This window comes from Hordeum vulgare, chromosome 4H (assembly GCF_904849725.1).
Source record: "Hordeum vulgare subsp. vulgare chromosome 4H, MorexV3_pseudomolecules_assembly, whole genome shotgun sequence".
In the NCBI taxonomy this organism is placed as follows: Eukaryota; Viridiplantae; Streptophyta; class Magnoliopsida; order Poales; family Poaceae; genus Hordeum; species Hordeum vulgare.
Genome location: NC_058521.1, coordinates 11,785,636 through 11,807,970, shown reverse-complemented (window position 1 = coordinate 11,807,970; position 22,335 = coordinate 11,785,636). Strand labels below are relative to the sequence as shown.

Here is a 22,335-nt window from a genome sequence, read left to right as displayed (position 1 = left end):
TCCTCATCGTCCCTCCTCATAAAATATGTGACATCAGAACCGCGGGCTTTTACAATCGTGGGCACGACGTCGTGCAAAATAAAGGTGTTGGTTTCGTTGATGCCTTAAAAGACAACTCTCATGTCATACGCAACGGGCATTCCCTCTTCCTACTTAGCATGTGCCCCCGTCAACTTGTAATTACCATCGTAGTATGGTTTTCCAACCAAGAGCAATCAATGATCGCTTTCCGTTTTCATGCAGTGCCCCTTGATCTACCACAATCCTCGGTCCAGCCACGATGGCCCACCTTCCCGCCAGTCGCCGGCCACCCTTGGTTGCTGTGTCCCTTTTATCTAGTTCCCACGTGCAACTATGCCCCTCTCCTTTGCTTCGTTGACCGTTGGTACCACAGAACATCGAAGTTGCAGCCCATTTTTTGGGGGCTACGGGGCAATCGTGCCAGTGCATACTGGTCGGGTAGATGTTTTGTCCTACACTCAGTTGTGTCGCCATGCTACCGTCCCTTTTCACCATTCATGACTGGCCATGGAGTCACGGGTCCAAGAAAACCATGTATTCATGACTTGCAAAGTCATGAATACATGGTTTATCAAACAAATAACTTGCAAAGCCAGTGTAACAAATGTTTATCAAACATGTGGGTTTATTTGGCTTGTGGTGCCATCTTGACAAGTCATTGGCCAATGTCATCGAACATGACTATATTCAAAGGGAATTGCATTTGTTATATTAAAACATTTATTAATGTGTGCCTATGTGTGTGTGGTGGTTGGTGTGTGTGTGTGTGGGGGGGGGGGGGGGGGGGGGGGGGTTACAAACGTACTTGACAACTTTCCACCATTTTCTGCCAAATCTTACCATACCCATGAATCCATGATCAAGGTTGTGGTGTAGGTCATATTTCATAAGAGGTGAACTTTATCCTTTTCCCAATAAGGTAGTTTGTTCTCTGATCACAAAATGTTTTCTATTGATATTCGGGTCTGACATGGTAAATTCAAATTGAGGGTTAATATTGAATGTATATGGCTTCGTCACGAGGTGAGGAGCTTAGTGCGTCATCATCTGTTGTAAACTTGGAACTAAGGCAGTGATTTGTGAGAGTCTGTGCCGTTGTAAACTTGGAACTAAGGCAGTGACTTGTGAGAGTTATAGACAGACGAAGCGACATAAAGCGAAGGTGCTAAATGAAGGAGCAAAGTGGTGTGGAAGACACAACTTGTCTTTTGTCTAGAGCGGGAGTGAAGAAGGACACTTGATGAGAAGGAAGAGCACGATGACCGATAGAGAGAACATAAGCGGGTGAAAAGTCGTGGTTCACATAATAGGATGTTCGCTTGCTCAATCCATATATTCATTTTTTTTATGTCCCAACTCCCAAGTACTTAGGGTGCCTCCATGGAGGCAGATGATATGAAGCATCTTGATGGCCACAACAAAATAGCCATATGTAAACAAAGGGCTATTGGATTGGAAAACAACGGCTTGCGTTCTTGAGGAGTAAGGTTGGAAGCATACTGTTGGCATATAGCACTCCATCAGCCACACAGAGCACCCATAACAGATTCAGAGACACCAAGTACATTACCATTTACCAAGATGCACATTAAAAGTTCCTCAACAAATAATTTATCATAAACTTGCCTATGATCAAATAGGTGAAAAGATTCTTGGCATGCAGCTGAGCTATTATTATCAACCTGCTCTACACAGATCTACAGTTCAACAAAAAACAATCAGTTCAATTACTAAATCCCACCATGGAGACTGATTGCATGTTCAGCATGGAGCACCCATGACGAATAGCGGTGTAACCCTCCTGGAATACCGGCGAATGTTGCTGAAATGCTGCCCACGGAGAGATGCCCTTACTACTGACCCCTGCACAGAGCAAACACTCTTCAATAAACAGATAAAAAAATGGGATTCATACAACAAGAATTATACTTAATGCTGACTTCTGCGGGAAGGCTTTCATGAAGCATAATGATGCAACGTTTTTTCAACAAAATGTAAATGTATAATATTGAATTAGGCTTCATGGCTATGTACTTCAGAAGGCCCATTAAAAGGACTTGCAGAGATAATTTGCACAAAGTGCAAACAGTATCACAAAACAGTATACGTTAAGTGCCTCCTACTAAAATGAAATTATACTATTTATTTCCTTCTATAGACAGAGAACTCGACTAAATGAAATGGCTTTTCAGTCTGATGTGCTGTGCTAATCATATAAATGGTATGCCTTGTAAGATATTAGTCTGCTCAACATACTCGACTTTCTATATCAGTAAATGTTAGCGGTTTGCTCATTACTCCTCATGCCCAATGCAGTAGCACGTACTCCCTCCGTCCCAAAATAAGTGTCTCAACTTTGTACTAACTTCAGTACAAAGTTGTACTAAGGTTAAGACACTTATTTTGGGACGGAGGAAGTATCTGACAGAAATACTAAGTTACATAGATATGGAGCCACAGCGGGGCGCCCCTAATCTGAGGTAGTACAGACCTAACAACATATATACAGCATCGCAGTACGATGATTGCACTTGTGTGCAGGGGCGGAGCTACGTGTGGGCCAACACGTGCTCCGGCCCGCCCAACAGAGCGGGATTTTCTTCATTATATCCTTAGTTTTGGACTGTGGAACAGTAAGCAAAGGCTAATCTCTAGATTAGCCAGCCCGGCCCGCCCAACTTTTGGTTCAAGCTCCGCCACTGCTTGTGTGGTCATATTGTCATCGATGGGTCTGAAAATGAATTATTTCCCTCCATTCTCTGATTATCTCAAACATGTGATCAGTGCAGTAACATGTGTCATAAACTTTTCCATGATGACGCATCAGATATAAATAATCAATAATAACCACAATAATGTGAATACAGGTGTGAAAGCTCTAGAAACTATGCAATAACCCAATCCTACGAAAACAGATAATATTACTGCATCATACTTGTTCTCTGTATTACTGCCAGTGTGACCCAGATTTGAATCTTTACAGTTTCCATTTGCGATTCTCCACCGACTTAGTTCATCCAGTAACTCGACAAATATATGCTGCACTAGATATATCCTCTAACTTATCACAGTTACAACCTCAAGACAATCCCAGGAGTAACAATTTAAATTGTACAATCCACAACCCAACTGCTTGATCAGGAAGCAATGTAGTTGCATCAGGCAAAGGTGCTAAGCAGAAAGCTGGCATGCACTAGTTCAGCTGGCCTTTTCAGTTAGTGCAGTGGATTGCGGGAATTGGTTTTGGAAAGTACTTTCTAACACTTCTCATGAACTTAAATTAACCTCCTAGGTGCCAAAATAGGGCAGTGTTAGATTTGTTTTTCCAATTTTACCAGGATAGTAGTTTTGTTTGTTTAGCATGTATTTTACGAAATGATAGTAAATGAGAAATGGCAGCCCAGCAGAATTCAAATTATATATGTCTCATACAGCTCATAAGTAGACGCTGTGCACTATGAGGTTCAGTATGCTGATGTTGTCATAAGGAAATGGGACACTTCATACTGGTTCACATGTGCGTGCTTGACAGTTGATAAGGTTCATTGATCATTACTTCATTAGCATACACTATGACATTCTACATTTGCAGTGCACCTCATGACCAGATGAATTCTATAGAGTTGATCTAACACTTTCAGTTAAATATCAGAGGTTTATGTCATGCTCAACATTGATGCAAACAAACAAAGGAGACTTATAAATTAGGCCAGCATTCAAGGGTTTAATAATATCAGAGGTTAACTATGTCAACTAACTAACACAACATCTATGAAGTTATTTTCATATCAAGTAATGCTGAACTTACAAATTAAGTCAACAGTCAATGGTTAAAACATAAAACGATCTTTTGTTGATTAAAGCGATCAAACCTGTATTCGCTTTACTAGATCATTATAAGTTTGTGGAACACCGACTTGCAATTTTCTCCATTTATTTATGATATGCGCGGCATCAGTCATAATAAGATTAAGAATATGACTCCGCGCGGATATCTAATCTGAGGCCGACCTAATCCACTCTATCACAAAATCTTCTCCGTGTTTGTTCGACAGCCCACATTTCTAAACTAGTAAGCACATATTTGTCGCCCCTGCCGAGCCACAGCATATATAGTACTAGTATAAATATGTAATCCATCTGCGTCTCAGGTTCTCACAGTCTTGTAAGTAGTTAACCACCCAAGCATTTTATCAAGCATCTGCCATGCGAAACCAAGCCCACAAGTCCTGGCACCCAAAACCGGCAACCGGCATTTCATCGAGCGCCTGGCGAGCACCGCGGCCCAGCGCAGTGACTCGCAGCCATCACGCGAATGTTGTACGTACTACTTACTTACTAGAGAAGGAGGGGAGTGGGAGTGGGGGTGGCGCCGACCTGATCTTCTTGATGAGGATGTCGCGGAGGCTCCTGCCGAGCTCCTGGGAGCGGACGCGCGCCATGAGCGCCTTGCGCGCGAGCACGCGCTTCTCCGAGTTCTTGACGTGGTGCTCCGTCCGGCGCTTGATGAGCCGCTCGACGCCGCTGGACCGCATCTTGCGCTCCATCACCTGCAGCGCGCGCTCCAGGTTGCCTTCCCTCACCTGCACCACGATCCCCCGCGCCGCCTGCACCTGCACCTGCCCCCTCCCAGCCCCCGCCGCCGCCGGCCACATCCCCCGCGCCGCCCGCGCCGCCAGCGCCTGCATCGCTCGCTCCTTCTTCCCTTGCGCCGCCTGAATTCTGAATGAAGCGTTGAGATTCGGGACGCCTCGCTCTTCTCCGCCGTCTGTTTCTTCCGATGGTTTTGTTTCACTTAGCCCCCTGCGCTCTTCCGAATTTGCATTCCTGCCCTGTAGGCGGGCAAGACGTCACTGCCCGCGCCCCTCTCTCCGCCGCCGCCGCCCCCCGCCCGACGAGAGCAGAGCACAGCGCCGCCGCCGGTAAGACTCTCTCTCTCTCTCTCTCCCTCTCTCGATTGGAAGATGATGCTGTTGTGAACGCGGTTCCGGTCCCATGACCCTTGAATCGGATGACTCGTAGTGTGTGCCCATACGCGAGTAGCATACAAGGACGATCCTTTTTCCATGGATTGCAAGATACAGTACCGCTGTTACGTTTTCTTGTGGGATGGAGAAACAGTTCTTGCGTGTTCTTTTCTGTGTGTGCGATGATCTGGTAAGGAGGTTTGGTCTCCAGTTCAGGTTCCGGAATCGCTCCCGTCCTTGAACGATTCTCCTCCTTCACAAGCGCAGCGCAGTAGGCCTTAATTCAGCTTAGTTTAGGGTTTCTTGGTCCAACAGGAGGTTTGAGACTGAAGCGCGTTAAGTTCATCAAAACATTGTGCAAGTGGAACACTGAAGTGGCTTCGGCTGTCTATTTGTGCTTCTGAAAGTTATTTCATCTCACCGTTTTCTTTGGTTAAACTAAGTTGATTGAACTGAATAGAATGCATCGACTAAGCAAGTAGTCGGATTATTCAGCTTTAAGTATATAAAGGAATGCATTTAGTAGATAGTGTGTGGAATGTGCCTGAAAATGTTATCCTTTGAAGAAGCAGATTGCATCCTGTCCTGTGCACACGCCCAACTGTTTATTGCATGGAAGAAAAAGAATGGCAGCATCCGGAAGATAAGATGCCTGCCCGATACAGTCTTCCTACAGTAAAACTGTCATTTCCTGCTTGTGGTATTGTTAGCAAGCTCTACAAGTCTCAAATGATAAGACAGCTTCATCGTTGTTTGTGACCACATAAATGGATTTAGTTCAACGTTCAGTTATGGTTTCTTGAGGAGAACATCCCTTGTTTGTTTTCATGTGTACGATAGCTCTTGCTTATTCATTGTGATCTCAACTCTCAAGTGGTTTCCCAGTTGAGTCTAGAATTCAGCTCTGTATATGTCAGTGCAATATGCCTTGGCTTTAATCGAGGGAATTCTGGTATTGAATATATTGGTGGGAGTTTTGTGTGTTTATTGATTTCTTGTAGAAGCAAAATACTTCTTGATTAGAGAAATTTCCAACACTTTGGACACACCCAACTTTATATGCTATGGAGGAAAAGAGTGCTGGCATTTAAAGAACAACATGCCTACCTGATACAATCTTCCTAAAGTAAAAAAAATTATTTCCTGCTTGTGGTGTCGTTTGGAAGTTCTGCAAGTCCGAATTGAGCAAACATCCTTGCTGGATTTGTTTTGATGTTCCTTCCAAAGATGTTTGTCCGGTTGAATAACTCTTTTATGTACATATTTTCTTGTGGAGAAACATTTCTGGCTTTTTTTAATGATTTTGTCAGGAATTCTGGTTCTCAGTTTAAGTTCTGGAATCACTCCCATCCTAGAAAACAATAAAGTCTTAATTCAATTTAGGGTTTCTGATATCAGATATGTCTGTGGAATTTACATACCCCCCCAAGAAGTTTGAAGCTGAACTGCGTTAAGTTTATCAAACATTGTGTAGAACTGAAATGCTGATATGTGCTTTCACTGCTTATTTGTGGACCTAAAAGTTATTTCATTTCCCCATTTTCTTAGATTAAATAGCATTGATTCAACTGAATAGAAAGCATGCACTAGCAAATAGTGAGATTATTCAGCTTTAAGTATATTAAGGAATACATTTATCTCATAGTGTCCGTAATGTGCTTGAAAATTTTGTCCTTTGAAGAACCAAGTTACATCCTGTCCTGTGCACACGTCTAACTGTTTATTGTATGGAAGAAAAAGAAAGGTAGCATCCAAAAGATAAGGTGCCTACCCGATACAGTCTTCCTAGAGTAAAATTGTTATTTCCTGCTTGTGTTATTGTAAGCAAGTTCTGCAAGTCTCAAATGATAAAACGGCTTCATCGGTGTTTGTGACCACATAAGTGGATTTGGTTCAACTTTCAGTTATGGTTTCTTGAGGTGAACATTCCTTGTTTGTTTTGTTCTATAAAACCATTCTTGTTTACTCATTGTGATTTCAACGGGTTTCCCAGTTCAATCTGGAATTCAGCCACGTGTCAAAAAAATCTGGAATTCGGCCCTGGATATGGCAGCGCAATATGTCTTGGCTGATATGTGCTTTCACTGCTTATTTGTGGATCTGAAAGTTATTTCACTTCCCCGTTTTCTTTGATTAAAAGGCGTTGGTTGAACTGAATAGAATGCATCGACTAGCAAGTAGTGAGATTATTCAGCTTTTAAGTATATATAAAGGAATACTTTTACCTTATAGTCTGCGGAATGTGCCTGAATGTTTATCCTTTGAAGAATCAAGTTGCATCCTGTACACATGCCCATCCGTTTATGGTATGGAAGAAAAGAAAGGTAGCATCCAAAAGATTACATGCCTACCCGGTATAGTCTTCCTAGAGTAAAATTGTCATTTCCTGCTTGTGGTACTGTTAGCAGGTTCTGCAAGTCTCAAATGATAAGACAACTTCATCTTTGCCTATGACAACAATAAGTGGATTCAGTTCAACTTGCAGTTATGGTTTCTTGAGGAGAACATCCCTTGTTTATTTTCTTGCATAGAACAGTTCTTTCCTACTCACTGTGATCTCAAGGGTTTTCCTAGTTCAGTCTGGAATTTAGCCCTGGGGATATAGCAGTGCAATATGTTCTAGCTTTGCCTTTTGATATTGAATATCCTGGTGGAAGTTTTGTGTCTTAATTGAATTCTGTAGAAGCAAAATACTTCTTTATTAAAGCAATTTTCAACACTTTGGCCACTCTTAACTTCTATATGCTACGGAAGAAAAGAATGGTGGCATTCAAAGGACAACATGCCTACCTGATACAATCTTCCTAAAGTAAAATTTTCATTTCCTGCTTGTGGTATCCTTAGGAAGTTCTGCAAGTCTCAAATGAGAAAACATAAATGCTGGATTTGCTTTGATGTTCCTTCCAATGATGTTTTTCCGGATTAATAACTCCTTATGTCCATATTTAGTAGTATCATTTTCAGATTTTCTCCTCAAAATTCAGTCCTTGGAGTATGTCAACTTGTTTAAATGGTTTTGCGGCTAGTCTTGAATAAAAGCTTTAGGAAAAAAAGGCTGATAATGGGACACTGGGACCAACCAACTAGTCTGATACATTATACATTTGTATGCAATCCTTGAGTTAGAATCTGCAACATATACCACCTTTTTTGTTGTGTACTAAGGATAATTGCAGTTTTCTGAAACATTGGTTGTGTTCTTGGCTAACTCTCAGTTTCTATTTCCTGGCTTTCGCAGATCAGCTTAACTAGCCGACATGGTTATCCCTGCACCAGCTAGGGCACCTGCAATCACCAAGTTCCTGAAGCCCTATGTTCTGAAGATGCACTTCACAAACAACTTTGTGACGGCCCAGGTCATCCACACCCCATCGGCGACCATCGCCTGTGCAGCGAGCTCACAGGAGAAGATCCTGAGGCCGAGCATGGAGTCGACGCGGGACGTCGCGGCAGCTGCGAAGATCGGGAAGCTGCTCGGCGAGCGCCTGCTGTTCCAGGGTATCCCTGCAGTGTCCGTCTCCATGTCGAGAGACCAGACGTACCACGGCAAGGTCAAAGCCGTCATTGATTCTCTCACGGCTGCCGGCGTGAAGCTACTGTGAACGATGGCAGCTGATCATCAGTAGTCGGTTTTCCCCGGCTGTTTAGTTCTGATATATGAATAGTGTCTTCAGGTTTATGATGTTTACAGTTTAGCTTCTTCCGAGTGCTTGGTTTCGGCTTCTCGAATCTGTAACTTTCCCAGGCATCATAATAGGGATCAATATGTTTCTGTTCGGAATACGGGGCTTTCCGACGCGTGTCGCGGGAATGAAATTGCATCTTTTGAAACACCTGCGTTGGGAATAATACTGTTACTTGAGAATCACGTTGTTGGATTCTTCCAAGTCTTGAGACTTTTCAGGTCAAGTTGGTCTCCCAATGCCAAATATAGTATGAGACCCTGAAACTTGACCACCACGGAATAACATAAGGAGTACAGTCAGCTCGCACTCACAAGGAAAGTTAAAGAAGAGAAAAGCAGGGGCCAGTCCAAGGAACGTCAAACTTCCTTTTGTCTAATGGTGCATCAGCTCACACCTGCCGTGGCCCCTATATAAACGGCGTCGCTGCCGAGGAAGTCAAAGAGGAAGGATCACTGGTGGTTTGACCGAGTTCATCTTCATCCTACAGGTGGGTCCAACAAGTTCTGAGTGGGTTGTGCTCCTGTTCTTCTCTTGGATGGTGTTCTTGCTCTTCTTATGGACCTGCTTTGTTTCTCATTTGGTGTTGATGCAGCAGCTGGAGACAGACAGAGAGAGAGGTGAGGTAGATGGAGCAGTTGATGGAACAGGAGGGGAACGACATGGTACCATGATCTTAGCCCCCTGAATTTTCTCTTTTGTTTTCTGGTTTACTTGTACTTGTACCGCACCCCGAAATTTTTAGCTTTGGTTGGTCACAACTGGTGTTTATCTTCTTAGGATCTAGCTGGGGGTGGCATCCTGCGGCAACAACAAGGTCCTGCTGGGGACGGTGAAGAAACAGACCCCACAGTCAGTTCTCCAAGCCATCGGCAGTAAGAAAACATATCCTTTCAGATAGAAAGCTTTGCTGACTCTGTTTCTTGCCGCAGCAATACTATGAAAACAGGCTGAAGATGCTCGATTCGCTTAGAAGCGCGGGCGTCGACCCCTATCCGCACAAGTTCGAGGTCGCGATCTCCGTCGCGGACTATGTGGCCAAGTACAGCAACTTGGGTGCTGGCGAACATTTGCTGACTGTCACTGAAAGCTTGGCTGGTATTGTTTCTATGTGAAAGTAACTGTAGTTTTAGCACCACCAAACTTTTCTGCTCCCTGACATGATTTGTTTGTGCCTGCAAAGGGAGGGTCATGAGCAAGAGAGTTTCCTCATCCAAGCTCTTCTTTTATGATCTCTATGGCGACGGGGTGAAGGTTCAAGTCATGGCTGGGGCCAGGTATCAGTTGCACTGTTTGGATCAAGATGATGAAATTGGCATATCCGATGCATATTTTTTCATCAGAATACCCTTTTCTTTATAACTTTGCCTCCATTACCAGAATACATGAAGTGATTTCTAGTTTCTTATCTCTCTGTTAGCTCCTCAGAGGTGGCCGAAACTGAATTCTACAAATGCCACAGTGTTGTGAAGCGGGGTGATATTGTTGGTATAGTTGGATACCCAGGTTAGTAAACTTGTGTACTCGTCCAATTTAGCAGTTCATCGTCGAGGATTATATCTTTTCTGTGTCTGAAAGTCTGAACAATGTTAGAGAAGTCCCTGAAATTGACACTTTATATAGGATGCCTTTTCTTTCAGCTATTTTTAACTGGCATGGTAACACTTTTATTTTTACATGCATATCAGGTAGGAGTGGCAGGGGCGAACTTAGCATATTTGCCAGAAATTTAATATTGCTCTCCCCATGCCTCCATATGTTACCCAACCAGAGAACTGGGCGTTGCACTACTGTTGCTGGCAAGGTGAGATGGGATGCTGAACAGATATTCCTGATCTTGACATATTTGTATTAGAAGTAACACCTAGAAAGCACAGGTGTTAAAATGTCGTGTTATTTTACAGACAACAAGAGAAAAGGCAGGTGCTGATTGTTGGGTTCCAGGGATAGGAAGGAACACTGAAGCTTATGTTTTGAAGGACCAGGTTAGTGTCCCCATGATTCCCTGACCGCCAAAACTCAGTTGAGATGAGAATTTGATAACGTGTTCCAACCACACCCTATACAGCCATATTTGTTGAGAACTTGATATAGTGCCTAGTAATGCTTTAATAGGTGGAAATTGTACAAATACTTTCATATAATCAATTGCTGGGGTGCATACAGTGCTTAAATTATCTTGTTCTTCTTATGCCCTTTTTAAAGTTCTATTTGAACAGTTCGTGTTTTGTCACTGAGAGTTTATGTCTGTTAAAAAAATGTCGACCAGTTTTGAGTGTTGGATCATAATTTCCTAGTTCCAACGATTTATCATCTATTTATAGGAAACTCGGTACCGCCAGAGATATCTCGACCTCATGGTAAACCATCAAGTGAGACATATCTTTAGAACACGATCCAAGATCATTTCCTTCATCAGGAAGTTCCTTGATGAACGCAACTTTTTGGAGGTGGGTCCTGAATCATTGTTTATTCTCTTTGAAGTGCTTCTTTAAGTCTCTTATTGGGTTATAAATGGTTTCACATCTTGTGTCATTTTCCAGGTTGAGACTCCAATGATGAACTTGATTCCTGGGGGAGCATCTGCAAAACCTTTTGTAACACATCACAATGAACTAAACATGGATCTGTACATGAGAATTGCTCCTGAACTCCATCTGAAGGAGTTGGTTGTGGGTGGCTTGGACCGTGTTTATGAGATTGGAAAGCAATTCAGGAATGAAGGGTTTGATTTAACTCACAGTCCTGAATTTACAGGATGTGAATTCTATATGGCTTATGCAGACTACAATGACCTGATGGAGCTTACTGAAACCATTTTGTCGAGTAAGTACTTATTTTAGCAGTACATAATTCTGGCTCATGTTTACAGGCCAGACAGACCGTGCTGAATGTTAGGCGTTGCACTTAGGCTAGCAAGTCCTACCCAAGTGACGCATTCATGGACCACTTGAATCAGTTATCTTTTTCATTTGATTGCATGGATGGGCAAGAAAAGCCGTCGTATGAAATGTCTGTCAAATTGTTATGAAATGTTTCTGCATCTAAGTTTTGGTAACTATGACAGGTATGGTGATGGAGCTGACTGGTAGTACTAAGATAAAGTACCATGCGAACGGAGCTGATAATCCTCCCATAGAGATCGATTTCACACCTCCTTACAGGTAGACATGAGTGCACCTGTGAAATATGATTTGACATTATCTGAGTTGTTTGCTCACTTAGGTTATTTGGTGCTTCTATGTTATTGTAGAAGGATAGACATGATGCACGAACTGAAATCTGTCGCTGGGCTTGACATTCCATTAGATTTGTCAAGCGATGAGGCTAACCAATATCTCGCGGCAACGTGTGAGAAGTATGGAATCAAATGCTCGCCACCTCAAACAACAGCACGGTTGCTTGACAAGGTTTCATTCCTATCTCTTGGATGGCAGACTTTGTTAGAATTACTTGTTAGTTTTTATATTACTCTTCAGTTATGACCACATCATGAGGAGGCAAGGTGATCATCTTTTCAACATATATTCTTTAGTTTGAAGGATGTAATAAGTTGGCCTCTGTTATTCCTCAACCTTTCCTTTTGGCTTGTTCTACTAATTGTGCAGTTTATGACTTCTCTGTTCACTATAGTTTATGATAAATTATTAAGCTAAAGATCCCATAATATCTAGTTTATTCTGTATCAGATTACTGGGCATTTTCTGGAGGCCACATGTGTGAACCCAACTTTTATCATTAACCATCCAGAGATAATGAGCCCACTGGCCAAATGGCACAGGACTCAGTCAGGACTGACAGAAAGATTTGAGTTGTTCATCAACAAGCATGAGGTAGATTCTGCTATTCTGCAACACTATGTGCCAATGCCGCACATTTTCCCCCTAATATGTAAAGTATAATTTGGTGTTGCTGTAACCTCCTGATAGGTGTGCAATGCCTACACCGAGTTGAATGATCCATTGGTGCAAAGACAACGGTTTGAAGATCAGCTGAGGGTATGTAACCAGAAACCGAAACTTTAGATTAAATTTCTATAGCCACGTTTTCTGAAAACCTGCGTGCCATTCTGTGAAACCTTGCCCGCCCCAGAGTCGTCAATCGGGAGACGATGAAGCGATGGCCCTCGATGAAGCGTTCTGCACTGCTCTCGAGTATGCTTTGCCACCAACGGGCGGTTGGGGGATGGGAATTGATCGGATCGCAATGCTTCTGACGGACTCACAGAACATCAAGGTTTGTGCAATACCCCTACCCCCCTATTTGTAGTTCTTTTCTTTTTCATGAAAAAACATTTCTCTGCCCAGCGCGACTTACTGGTTTTTTGTGGATTTTCAGGAGGTTCTTCTATTCCCAACAATGAAGCCCCAACTACTTGGGTAGTATACCAAAACCGCCATTTCAATGGAAGAGGGATAACCAACAATATTACATGCACATAATTAAGAAACATGGTTTCACACGAGTGTTGTATCCTTCTTGAAGACTGTTACTTGGAGTGTTTGATATTTGTGGATTTGTGTTTGATGGTAACTCGCAAGTCTTGAAGTTTATCGCACTAATGGTAGCGAGATTTCCCCATGTGTTCGCCACCGTGTAGAATATCATTGCCTGTGTCCCGTGCCTTTCTTTAAACGCGCCGGTGCATCCAAAGCCCCATTCACCGCTCCTCACAAAACTTATATACATATGATAATACTGCTTAGGGACATGGGAAAGTGGTGCTCAGCAGCTGTCAAGTCCAAATGATGCAGTAGAGAGGAGCCCGATTATCGCAAAGAAGCTGAGCCTCCTGCAGAGTTCACCTGAACGGAAGGAAATCGACAAAATCAGAGCCGCTTTGGTACAGAAAATGAAAATGATGTGGACAAAAAGGAAATGAAATTCTCCCTAACCACTTATGTATGTTTAACTACATACTACAAACTGACAAAAGCGGGGAAAAAGACACAATAATAGAATACCTGACCCCATCGAGCAAATAACCAAATCCTTAATGGACTACCAAAGGATAATCTTACTAGTTAAAGGTGCATCATGAAAATTCTTTCTTCCCATGTGTTTACGTGGTGCATGTTTAGAAAACATGGGAGAGGGAGACTAAACTCCTGACATACCTTTCTACTCTACTTTAACACCTTCAAGAGCCTGAATGCACCACTAGCAGCAGTGACAAAGCACCTTCTGGATTGATTATTGCTTGTAAGTGGCGAGATTCTCTGCAGTGGACCAAGTGCATGATTTGGAGTAGGAGTAGACCCATTGCCCGTTGAGTTACTGGGAGAGACACAGACTTGTCTATTTAGCCCAGACATACGATCTGAGCTTGCATAGGCTGGATATATCTTCAAAGGAAACCGAGCTTGTAACACTGATCTCCAAAATGGGAAAAAACTTCTCTGTGTATATGTGGGATCCCATCCTCTGCCTACTTTCTTCCTCACAGCCTGTCAAATATTTCATTAGAGGTACATAAAAAAAATAGAAACATCCATGCTCCCAGCCAGCACCTCTCGCTTAAGATGTATTATGTTGATCAATACACAACATTGGTGTTTCATTAGATATGAATGATGTTACTGCAGTGCAGTAATTAAGTAGCATGCTTAAACAACATAAAAGGCTGTTGACCCAGTAAAATGCATGGCACAAACATTGCAAGTGAAACATACTTTTGTCATTGCCTCTGCATCTTATTCTATCAGAATCTTTCTCACAGGCACCAAACAAATTTCAGATGCAACGGATCATTCAAAAACACTAAGGTGCTGGAAATAACAATAATGTGCAAGCCCCCTTAATGAAATCCCAATGTTGACGTTACTTGGAACCTACACGGTACAGCTATGTTGTTAAGTTAATTAAGCATACTTTTATTGCATTTACCCCTTATCTTTGGTAAAAAAAACTGATGAGGAACACATTAGGATGGCAGAGATGAACCATACTTGGAATGCCGTGGCATTGCAATAAGTGATATGTATTTGGAGGCAACTCAAAGCTAGAATTTAGTTTCTATACATGTGTGTGTGAACCCACACTAGGTATTCAGGCTAGAATTTTGATGTTCTTTTAGGTCACTTAATAAGCACTAGAAGCACTCGAATACTTGTACTCCATAGATATGGCTGAAATCGCTACTACAAAGCAGCCCAGCTTTGCAGCATCAAACCCATCACTTTGTGCTCTAGTTAGTAACCCATTTGTGCTGCCACAAGGTGTAGGCAAAGCTGCTCGGTACTGCTGTACCAAAATCTGTATTAAGGTATTGTGTGGTGTGCTGCCGTGCCATAAGGGAGAGGCTGTCCATTCCAACAGTTGTGGCCTGGACTCAAGATTCGGGCAAGACAAGTACAGTCAGAAGTCAAGAAAACGTGCCTTAAAACAAAGATTCTATTATGTATCTGAATGCGTTCATGGGATTTGTCAACTTGGGAAAAAATATCTTTACATATTCTTAAAAGTAGTTGATGTGAAATAAAATAAAAAAGAACAAGTAAAGGGCACATATTCTTATAGCTTTCTTTCTTTTTGCTGCCACAATATCATTACTCGTTACCAAACACCATCGGTCTATCCAAAACTAGATCAACCTAAGATTTGATTATCTTTACCTTTTGCTCTGCAGCATCCAGATTGGCTGATTCCATAACTGCCATGTTTGCATCTGTAAGCCCTATTATCCATTTTAAAAAGAGGGGGAGAGATTAAGACTCAGTTTATTAAATGTAAGAAGAATCACTTGAGCCCGACATACCTTTGCCTGACTGTCTGTTTGACTTTCTGCAGTCATAAGGCCGGCTTCAAGAAGTGGAAGACAAAATAAAGTATCAGCAACATAACCATTTATTCACATAGAAAATTATTGTGTGAAGCAATACAAAGAGCAGTACAGGTTTATAGCATGCATGGGATCTCCAGTAGGGCAAAATCCATAGTCCTCGAGGACAGATGAAACATGCTGAAAGACCTCCGCATGGGGTACCTACATGACATACAAGCTGTTTTATAAGGCTTATATGGGGTATCACTAACATAGATCTACTACATATACAATGTACCCCCTCTGTCCCCATATACATGGCGTATAAATCCAGTCAAAAAGTCAATTATTTCTGAGTTTGACCAAATATATAGAAGAAAATATCAACAACTATAGTATTAAATAAATAGATTATGAAAATATATCTAATGGTGTATATATGTGTGTGTGTGTGTGTAATTATACACACACACACACTTGGTCAAACTTAGAAAGCATTGCCTTCTTGACTGAATGTATATGCCATCTATTTGGGGACAGAGGTACTACCAATTATATAACCAATTGTAGGCAGCAACATGATGGCAAGAATTGTTTGGAGGTGCAATTATGCAATATAAGTTGGAAGGCAATAGAAAAGTGTGCAAAAGAGTTACCGGATTCAATTCACTAGGTTATATAAACTACATAACATACATATTCAGATTCATCTAGATTAATGTATCTTGTCTATCTTAAAGCAAAATCTGTTAGCTTCCACAAGTTATGTGCACTTAACTACACATTATGATCCAGACACTTCTAAGGTACGAGTCAAGAATTGCATCACACCTCTGTATATTTAACTACACGTCATAGTTATTCAAATTCCAACAATTTCAAATCATTTTAATTGTTTTGGTTTGGTTTCCCAAAGAGAAAGGTGTCAATTTCTTCAGGCTTTTTCAGGTTATATGATCCAAATGAAGTTCAGAAAAACTTAAAGAGGTTAGTCATGAATTGCATACACCTAGTGTTTGTTGAACTACATTGAATTGTCCTCCAACTCCCTGTTTCCTGGAGGACCTGGAGTTTGTAGGCTAAATAAACTACATTAAGCATAAATTCCCAGTCTAACAAGAATACAAAAGGCTCATGTCAACGCCCTTAATATACCCCCCAGCTCCAGCACCTAGAATTTTTTGAGCTGGGAATCATGCCAAACAGCTGCCACCATAAAAATATGGAGGTTCTCATTTTTGCTACTCCCTCTATCCATGCATATAGGGCCTAATGCTATTTTCAAGGCTCACTTTGACCACATGTTGGAGCAATAATATATGACATGCAAGTTACACAAAGGATACCGTCAAATTCATACATGAAAGGAGCTTCCAATGATATAATTTTCACATTATACATCTCATGTAATATTAATCTTATCCATAGTCAAAACTAATCTCAAAAAACGCATTAGGCCCTTTATATATATGGATGGAGGGAGTAATTTATCTGCCATGTGTCCAGAAAATAAACAAACATGTTTCTGTATCAATGCACCATGCAACAGCATTAACCAAACAATTGATGTTATGGGCAATTTTACTGCTAAAAAAGTAAAAATAGTACAAGCTAGTGACAAAACCAGAAAATAGAGATAAGTGAAGCCAAGAACAAACAAAATTGGCATTTAACACTATACTCATGTCAGATAATATTAATATGGAGTGTTTCTGTCACCAATGTTTTCAGTATTTATGCATGTATTTAGTATTCATTGTAAGATTTGCAATTCCATGACAAAAATGCATATGGTACTGGAAACGGAACTTTTTCAAGAAAACGCAAAAAACCTTTGCGTTTCATTGTATTGAAAAGAAAGGGGGGGGGGGATACATCCTCCTAAGAGGCTAGTACAGCAGTGTTACATGAGGATTGGTGAACATCCCATGATGTGGGCAAGACTACCCTGAGCCCTTTGGCCCCGGCTCTTGCCCAACATCTGGTCTCATCCTTGATCCTGTACATGAGCTTATCGAGCGATGCTGTTACATGGTCAAAAACACACTAGTTGTAGTGAGTGAATTCAATGCAGAAATCATCAATAATTGTATCTATCATGAACTCGTATAGCAATCTCCTTCGCAGTGTAATAATATCAAGGTCTTAGAAGATAAAGCACAAAAGGTGTTCTACCAGTTTGTTTGTCTGTTCGGTGATTGAAGATAGAAGGAAAGAAGTAGCCAGACAGGGGAGCTGACGTGGATGAGTATATGGATAACTAATAACAGGCTGGTTGTTACTAATACTTTTGACATAGAACATTTCATTAGAACGACTATTACAACCGCTTTACTCCCATCAATTATTTGCTCGTTTCGTTATCTCTGCCATCACCTTTCCCAAGTGTTGGAAATAAGAGGGGTTTGTATCTCATTGCATTATATGACAGGCTAAACACTAGAGCAAGAATCAGCTATTCAAACAACAAACCAATGTGAAGTGGATGGAGATTTTCTGAATCTAAGTAGCATCTTGGGTTTGAGATTCTTTCAATTAATAAGAACAGAATTTAGTGATAAAAATATTAGAGAACATGTTAAATTGATATATATATATATATATATAGCATCAAGCAAGAGAAAAGAAATACGCTTTCTGAAAAATATTCACAAACTACACATTCTCACACATAATATCAGGAAACTACACTTTTTTTAGTATGAGCTGCAATGATAGGCCAACAGATCAACCACTCCGAGGTCAGCAGAGTCACATCACATGTATACGACATCTTTTTCATAGTTGTCCAGCTGGTAAAATGTGCAGCTTTATGATAACATTAGCACAATAAGTACAAATCTGGGATAAGGGCTCAAAAAAGTAGTAGTTCAGTGATAATTTTGAGATAGATAATTGCTGCAAGAGAAGTTAATTGGTTTAAGCAAGGCAACTCTCAAGACAATGCAGCACAAGGATATAAGCAAAATTGGCGTAAAATAAAATGCAAGGTTCAACGATATATGACAGTTCCATCCTCCATATTACACCAAAGAAAACCTCTACATAATATAATTGTGTTGCAATCTTATTATTGTTTGAAACTTGGCTTTCAGGTAGAATACACCAACTCTGGAATTCAGATACTAAAACTCATAACAGTAAATAATAAACAATATCAATTACCTAGGGCATTCTTTGTGAAGGTTGAGTTCCCCGGAATCTTTCTTCCCAGCTAGCCCCTCTCACATAACTAATCCAACCCTATCTCAGATCAATTACCTAGGGCACTCTTTGTGAAGGTTGAGTTTCCCCCAGAATCTTTCTATTACCTAGGGCACTCTTTGTGAAGGTTGACTTTCCCCCGGAATCTTTCTATTACCTAGGGCACTCTTTGTGAAGGTTGACTTTCCCCCGGAATCTTTCTATTACCTAGGGCACTCTTTGTGAAGGTTGAGTTTCCCCCGGAATCTTTCTTACCAGCTAGCCCAACTAATCCAACCCTATCTCAGATCAACCAGACAAGATTATATCTAATCTATCTTAAGGATGAGGACTGTTATTGGAGCAAACCTAGGAAGGCTCCTGGTATGGGCTAAGCCCATGGACCAAGGACCAAGCATTAGGTAAAAAGCCTCTAGCTTCTCAACCCAATGGGGCTCTTAAGCTCTCTTTTTTACTGAGAATGCACAACACTTTTGGGAAGCGTAACCTTGTGATGTTTCTAATGTAGTTAAAACTCCGCCAAACAGAAAGAAGACATGTTGGCTATGCTATAGCCACTCAATTCAACCAGGCTCGACATGTTGTGACATAACCGATGATCTTGAGGAAGTGTTAGATATAACAAGTTCATTTCTGTATAGATTTATTAAACAGAATGAACACTTATTACAAAGTTGTCAAATACTACCTCTGTCCATGTTTATTAGGCCAGCGAGCAGCTTAGGGTCGTCTGTTCCTACTAGACCACGTAATTAAGTCCGCATTAAAGGCACAGATATGATGGCTTGATAATTAAGAGGAGAGAAATCCATAGGACATAAAGATTAGGAGCATGTAGCCAATGCATACGCAGCATGCACATCCAGGAGCAACTCTTGCATTAACCGCTAACGTTAATAACAGGGGCAAAACATCCATGCGCTTTAATAGGATGTGGAGCGCCAGAAATTTCCATTGTGCCTTCGTCCTAGCATCCCCCCCCACCCCCCTGCCCGCCCGCCCCAGTAAACCCAGGCAGAGCAAGTATAAATTATTATTTTCAGTTGAGGTGAGAATTGTCTTCTTGCTAAGATGGAGCAGGTACAGTTTTTTATTTTCAGTTGAGGTGAGATTATCTTCTTGCTAAGACTAGGGCATGTATTTTTTTAAACAACAGCACTAAAAATAGTAAAAATGCAAATATTAAGTAAAAGGCATCTGAAGCACTGCAGCCTCAATATACCAAAAACGCTTACCGCAGAATGCCCTTGAATATATACAGAAAGATCTTCACCGGCATGGGAAATTATATCAACAAGCAGCCATGCGCAATCAGCAAGTGTCTTCCTTTCCTCCACAAGCTCCTTTGCCATTCCATGTGAACCTTTCTCCCATTTCAAGGCAATTGAAAGCCTCATTATACATCTACTGAGAATGTCAAACCCATTTTTCTTACTACTGCCATTTATCTTGGAAGAACTGTCCCGACGGATCTGCTCATGAGCAGCCAGTAGTAGAATAGCAGACTGGATAATCTTTCCATCCTCAATGTAATTCCAGAGCTCTTGAAGTAGATTAGTTGTTTTCTGTGCGAGCAGTCTAGTTGTGTCCAAGAAGATCTTCTGTAAAACAACAAGGAACAAGAATCTAAGTCCATTTAGCATTCATGTGCAAGCAAGTAATGTTGAATAATCTTTCTATATATCGCTGTGTTTCCTCCTATCAAAGTAAATATGGATTAGGGACAATCTCCAAGGCAAAGAAAATAAAATTAATTAACAGCAATAGTTTTTGTATATTTTATTGATGAAGTTTTACCCTTTACTATAAGAACATACACTGCACATTTAGACAAAAGGATTAATAAATGAAAACTTTACTTCTTCTGACAAGTTGAGATGAAAGGATGCCCAGTACTTAGTATCACTAATTTCATTATAACTTGTCAGGGGTCTATGTATGAACATAGTTACTCTTTACGTCAAGCTGCAAAAGTAGTATTTCGTATAGGGAGGGAAGTGAAACAGACCATTTCAGGTAGACACAGCAGATGAATAAGCTTGTAGATATAATCCAGATGATTATGGCTGTGAGAAAGATTGTCCTCCAGATTGTCCTCCAGATACTTATGCAGGCAAGTATTCTCAACTGCGACATGGAGCGGGAGTAGATTCTCAATGACACGACTGCCAACTGTGCGCACATTGGGTGATGCACCATGGCGTAAAAGCAGCTTGATCATGTCAAGAGAGAACCTTTCAGCAGCTTCGTGGAGCGGGAAGTATCCATATTTGTTTATGCAGTTGGGATTGGCGTGCATTCCATAGAGCTCAGGTGCCATGCCCTCCAGTACGGCTTTTGCACATCGCAGGGCATTGAAACTGACAATGAAGGTTAAGGTTTGTGCGGTGATGGTATAAGCTGATGACATGCCCCGGCCTGCACAGTTCCCGAATAATCTCAGGAAGCACTGGACACTATCCTTTTGAAGGATGGGCTCCAATTCAACATATTTCTCCAAGAAGGTATCACCCGTCCACTAGATGAGTCCGTCACAATTGAAAAAGGTGAAAGGCATCAGTTATTATCCAACTAAAAGCACAACAAAATAAAATGTCTTGTGGTCTATGGAGGTGCATGTATGAACAACAACAATGAAAACAACAAGACCTTGTAACCCAAGCAAGTTGGTGTAGGCTAAAGATAAAACCAAACATGAGGCAGCAACAACGAGGGAGGAGGAAGTTAGATGGTTCAGGCATGTGAATCCACATGTTCCGAACCAAGCTTCATATATGACAACAACTAATGTAATGGAATGAGTCATCCAACAAATTATGTAAACGAAGGCAACACAAACCTGGGGAGCAGGGTCTGGGATGATTATGTCGTTTGCTATGGTCTTGGCGATCTCAATATGCCTTTTTACCATAAGCTGAAAGAGAGAATGTCAAGAGTCAGCACTGGGAAAGAAAAAACAAGGCGAGAGGAATATCACACAAATGGATAGTTATCATACCTCCTTAACCTTTTTCATACTACAACTCTCAGTAACTTCAAAGTGAAGGACAGGGTAATCCGGATAATCATTTCTTATTGTAATTACTTCATCTTTACCATTGACGTTAGCCATGCTCAGAGCAAGTTTCTCGTTCTTCTGCGGTGTTTTAAATTTCAAGTTCATCCTTTTGTTTTCCTGAAACAAGGAAGTGTAATCTCAAATTATGTGCCAAACAAGATTTACTAGAGAACCGTGACAGAGAGTTTTACAGATCGGGAATTAGATCAATCAAGAACGACGCGACAGTTATAGTTTATCTAGGGATTTACAATCAGCTTTTAAGTCGAGCGTAAACGTATCAAAGAAGGCCCGACCAGCAATTTCATCAAAAGTCTAGGGCAAGATTCGGCACACTTCATCACACACAGAAACCATACATAACAGATGGGATGTCAAACGAGGAGAGAAGGAAGAGCGGCGCGCGCGTGGCGAGTGCGGCGGGATGGTACCTCGTTCGCGAGGAGGCTCGCCGCGGATCTGGAGGAGGCGACGGCGCGTACGTCGGCCACTCGTCTCGCGCAGAAACACTATGCGACGGCTGGGAATTAAGGCCAACTCGCGACCCCATCTTATGCCGATCAATACCGCGGCCCAACGCGCGGAGCCAAACATACAAATGTCTAGATTTTGTTCGTTTTCAACCCATCCCCGGTCCAA

The 22,335-nt window shown here is 41.5% G+C and overlaps 4 protein-coding genes and 5 non-coding genes across 10 annotated transcripts; 7 read left to right on the top strand and 2 right to left on the bottom strand.

The window, feature by feature from the left end:
• Nucleotides 1-1,568: 1,568 nt before the first annotated feature.
• Nucleotides 1,569-4,820, bottom strand: LOC123447254. The gene is made up of 2 exons (XM_045123843.1): nucleotides 4,399-4,820; nucleotides 1,569-1,884 (listed from the first exon to the last, which is right to left on the bottom strand). The coding sequence occupies exons 1-2, from the start codon at nucleotides 4,707-4,709 to the stop codon at nucleotides 1,875-1,877; spliced, it is 321 nt and encodes a 106-aa protein (XP_044979778.1). The 5' UTR covers nucleotides 4,710-4,820; the 3' UTR covers nucleotides 1,569-1,874.
• Nucleotides 4,821-4,853: 33 nt separating this feature from the next.
• On the top strand, nucleotides 4,854-8,819 carry LOC123447253 (50S ribosomal protein L18-like). Its single transcript, XM_045123841.1, has 2 exons — nucleotides 4,854-4,943; nucleotides 8,227-8,819. The coding sequence occupies exon 2, from the start codon at nucleotides 8,246-8,248 to the stop codon at nucleotides 8,588-8,590; it is 345 nt and encodes a 114-aa protein (XP_044979776.1). The 5' UTR covers nucleotides 4,854-4,943; nucleotides 8,227-8,245; the 3' UTR covers nucleotides 8,591-8,819.
• Nucleotides 5,616-5,733, top strand: LOC123451635. Its single transcript, XR_006632464.1, has one exon. It is a non-coding gene; the product is annotated as a small nucleolar RNA snoR104 (small nucleolar RNA).
• On the top strand, nucleotides 6,066-6,183 carry LOC123451640. Its single transcript, XR_006632468.1, has one exon. It is a non-coding gene; the product is annotated as a small nucleolar RNA snoR104 (small nucleolar RNA).
• On the top strand, nucleotides 6,731-6,848 carry LOC123451639. The gene has a single exon (XR_006632467.1). It is a non-coding gene; the product is annotated as a small nucleolar RNA snoR104 (small nucleolar RNA).
• Nucleotides 7,311-7,428, top strand: LOC123451637. The gene has a single exon (XR_006632465.1). It is a non-coding gene; the product is annotated as a small nucleolar RNA snoR104 (small nucleolar RNA).
• LOC123451638 lies at nucleotides 7,750-7,867 on the top strand. The gene has a single exon (XR_006632466.1). It is a non-coding gene; the product is annotated as a small nucleolar RNA snoR104 (small nucleolar RNA).
• Nucleotides 8,820-8,921: 102 nt separating the features above from the next.
• LOC123447250 (lysine--tRNA ligase-like) lies at nucleotides 8,922-13,252 on the top strand. Of its 2 annotated transcripts, none has more exons than XM_045123839.1 (16): nucleotides 8,922-9,161; nucleotides 9,270-9,336; nucleotides 9,452-9,523; nucleotides 9,604-9,769; nucleotides 9,855-9,948; nucleotides 10,092-10,177; nucleotides 10,360-10,475; nucleotides 10,576-10,656; nucleotides 10,996-11,121; nucleotides 11,215-11,497; nucleotides 11,739-11,835; nucleotides 11,925-12,081; nucleotides 12,361-12,504; nucleotides 12,601-12,669; nucleotides 12,764-12,907; nucleotides 13,010-13,252. In XM_045123839.1, the coding sequence occupies exons 2-16, from the start codon at nucleotides 9,301-9,303 to the stop codon at nucleotides 13,052-13,054; spliced, it is 1,716 nt and encodes a 571-aa protein (XP_044979774.1). In that variant the 5' UTR covers nucleotides 8,922-9,161; nucleotides 9,270-9,300; the 3' UTR covers nucleotides 13,055-13,252. The 2 variants fall into 2 exon arrangements, with proteins under 2 accessions (XP_044979774.1, XP_044979773.1); XM_045123838.1 differs by having other exon boundaries at nucleotides 9,267-9,336.
• Nucleotides 13,253-13,644: 392 nt separating this feature from the next.
• Nucleotides 13,645-22,212, bottom strand: LOC123447252. The gene is made up of 9 exons (XM_045123840.1): nucleotides 22,128-22,212; nucleotides 21,637-21,813; nucleotides 21,478-21,552; nucleotides 20,647-21,156; nucleotides 19,874-20,239; nucleotides 15,565-15,656; nucleotides 15,429-15,472; nucleotides 15,286-15,347; nucleotides 13,645-14,118 (listed from the first exon to the last, which is right to left on the bottom strand). Exons 2-9 carry the CDS (start codon nucleotides 21,799-21,801, stop codon nucleotides 13,798-13,800), a joined length of 1,635 nt encoding a protein of 544 aa, XP_044979775.1. The 5' UTR covers nucleotides 21,802-21,813; nucleotides 22,128-22,212; the 3' UTR covers nucleotides 13,645-13,797.
• Between the last annotated feature and the right edge of the window lie 123 nt (nucleotides 22,213-22,335).

What these genes read in the sequence shown, in the direction of transcription:
- LOC123447254 (XM_045123843.1), bottom strand. Translation starts at nt 4,709, where the DNA reads ATGCAGGCGCTGGCGGCGCGGGCGGCGCGGGGGATGTGGCCGGCGGCG.
- LOC123447253 (XM_045123841.1), top strand. Translation starts at nt 8,246, where the DNA reads ATGGTTATCCCTGCACCAGCTAGGGCACCTGCAATCACCAAGTTCCTG.
- LOC123447250 (XM_045123839.1), top strand. Translation starts at nt 9,301, where the DNA reads ATGGAGCAGTTGATGGAACAGGAGGGGAACGACATG. An exon ending in GTGAAGAAACAGACCCCACA is followed by an intron (nt 9,524 to 9,603) that starts GTCAGTTCTCCA and finishes TTCTTGCCGCAG; the next exon opens with CAATACTATGAAAACAGGCT. An exon ending in TGTTCATCAACAAGCATGAG is followed by an intron (nt 12,505 to 12,600) that starts GTAGATTCTGCT and finishes ACCTCCTGATAG; the next exon opens with GTGTGCAATGCCTACACCGA.
- LOC123447252 (XM_045123840.1), bottom strand. Translation starts at nt 21,801, where the DNA reads ATGAACTTGAAATTTAAAACACCGCAGAAGAACGAGAAACTTGCTCTG. An exon ending in CCCATGCATGCTATAAACCT is followed by an intron (nt 15,473 to 15,564) that starts GTACTGCTCTTT and finishes CACTTCTTGAAG; the next exon opens with CCGGCCTTATGACTGCAGAA. An exon ending in TGGATGCTGCAGAGCAAAAG is followed by an intron (nt 14,119 to 15,285) that starts GTAAAGATAATC and finishes AATATTTGACAG; the next exon opens with GCTGTGAGGAAGAAAGTAGG.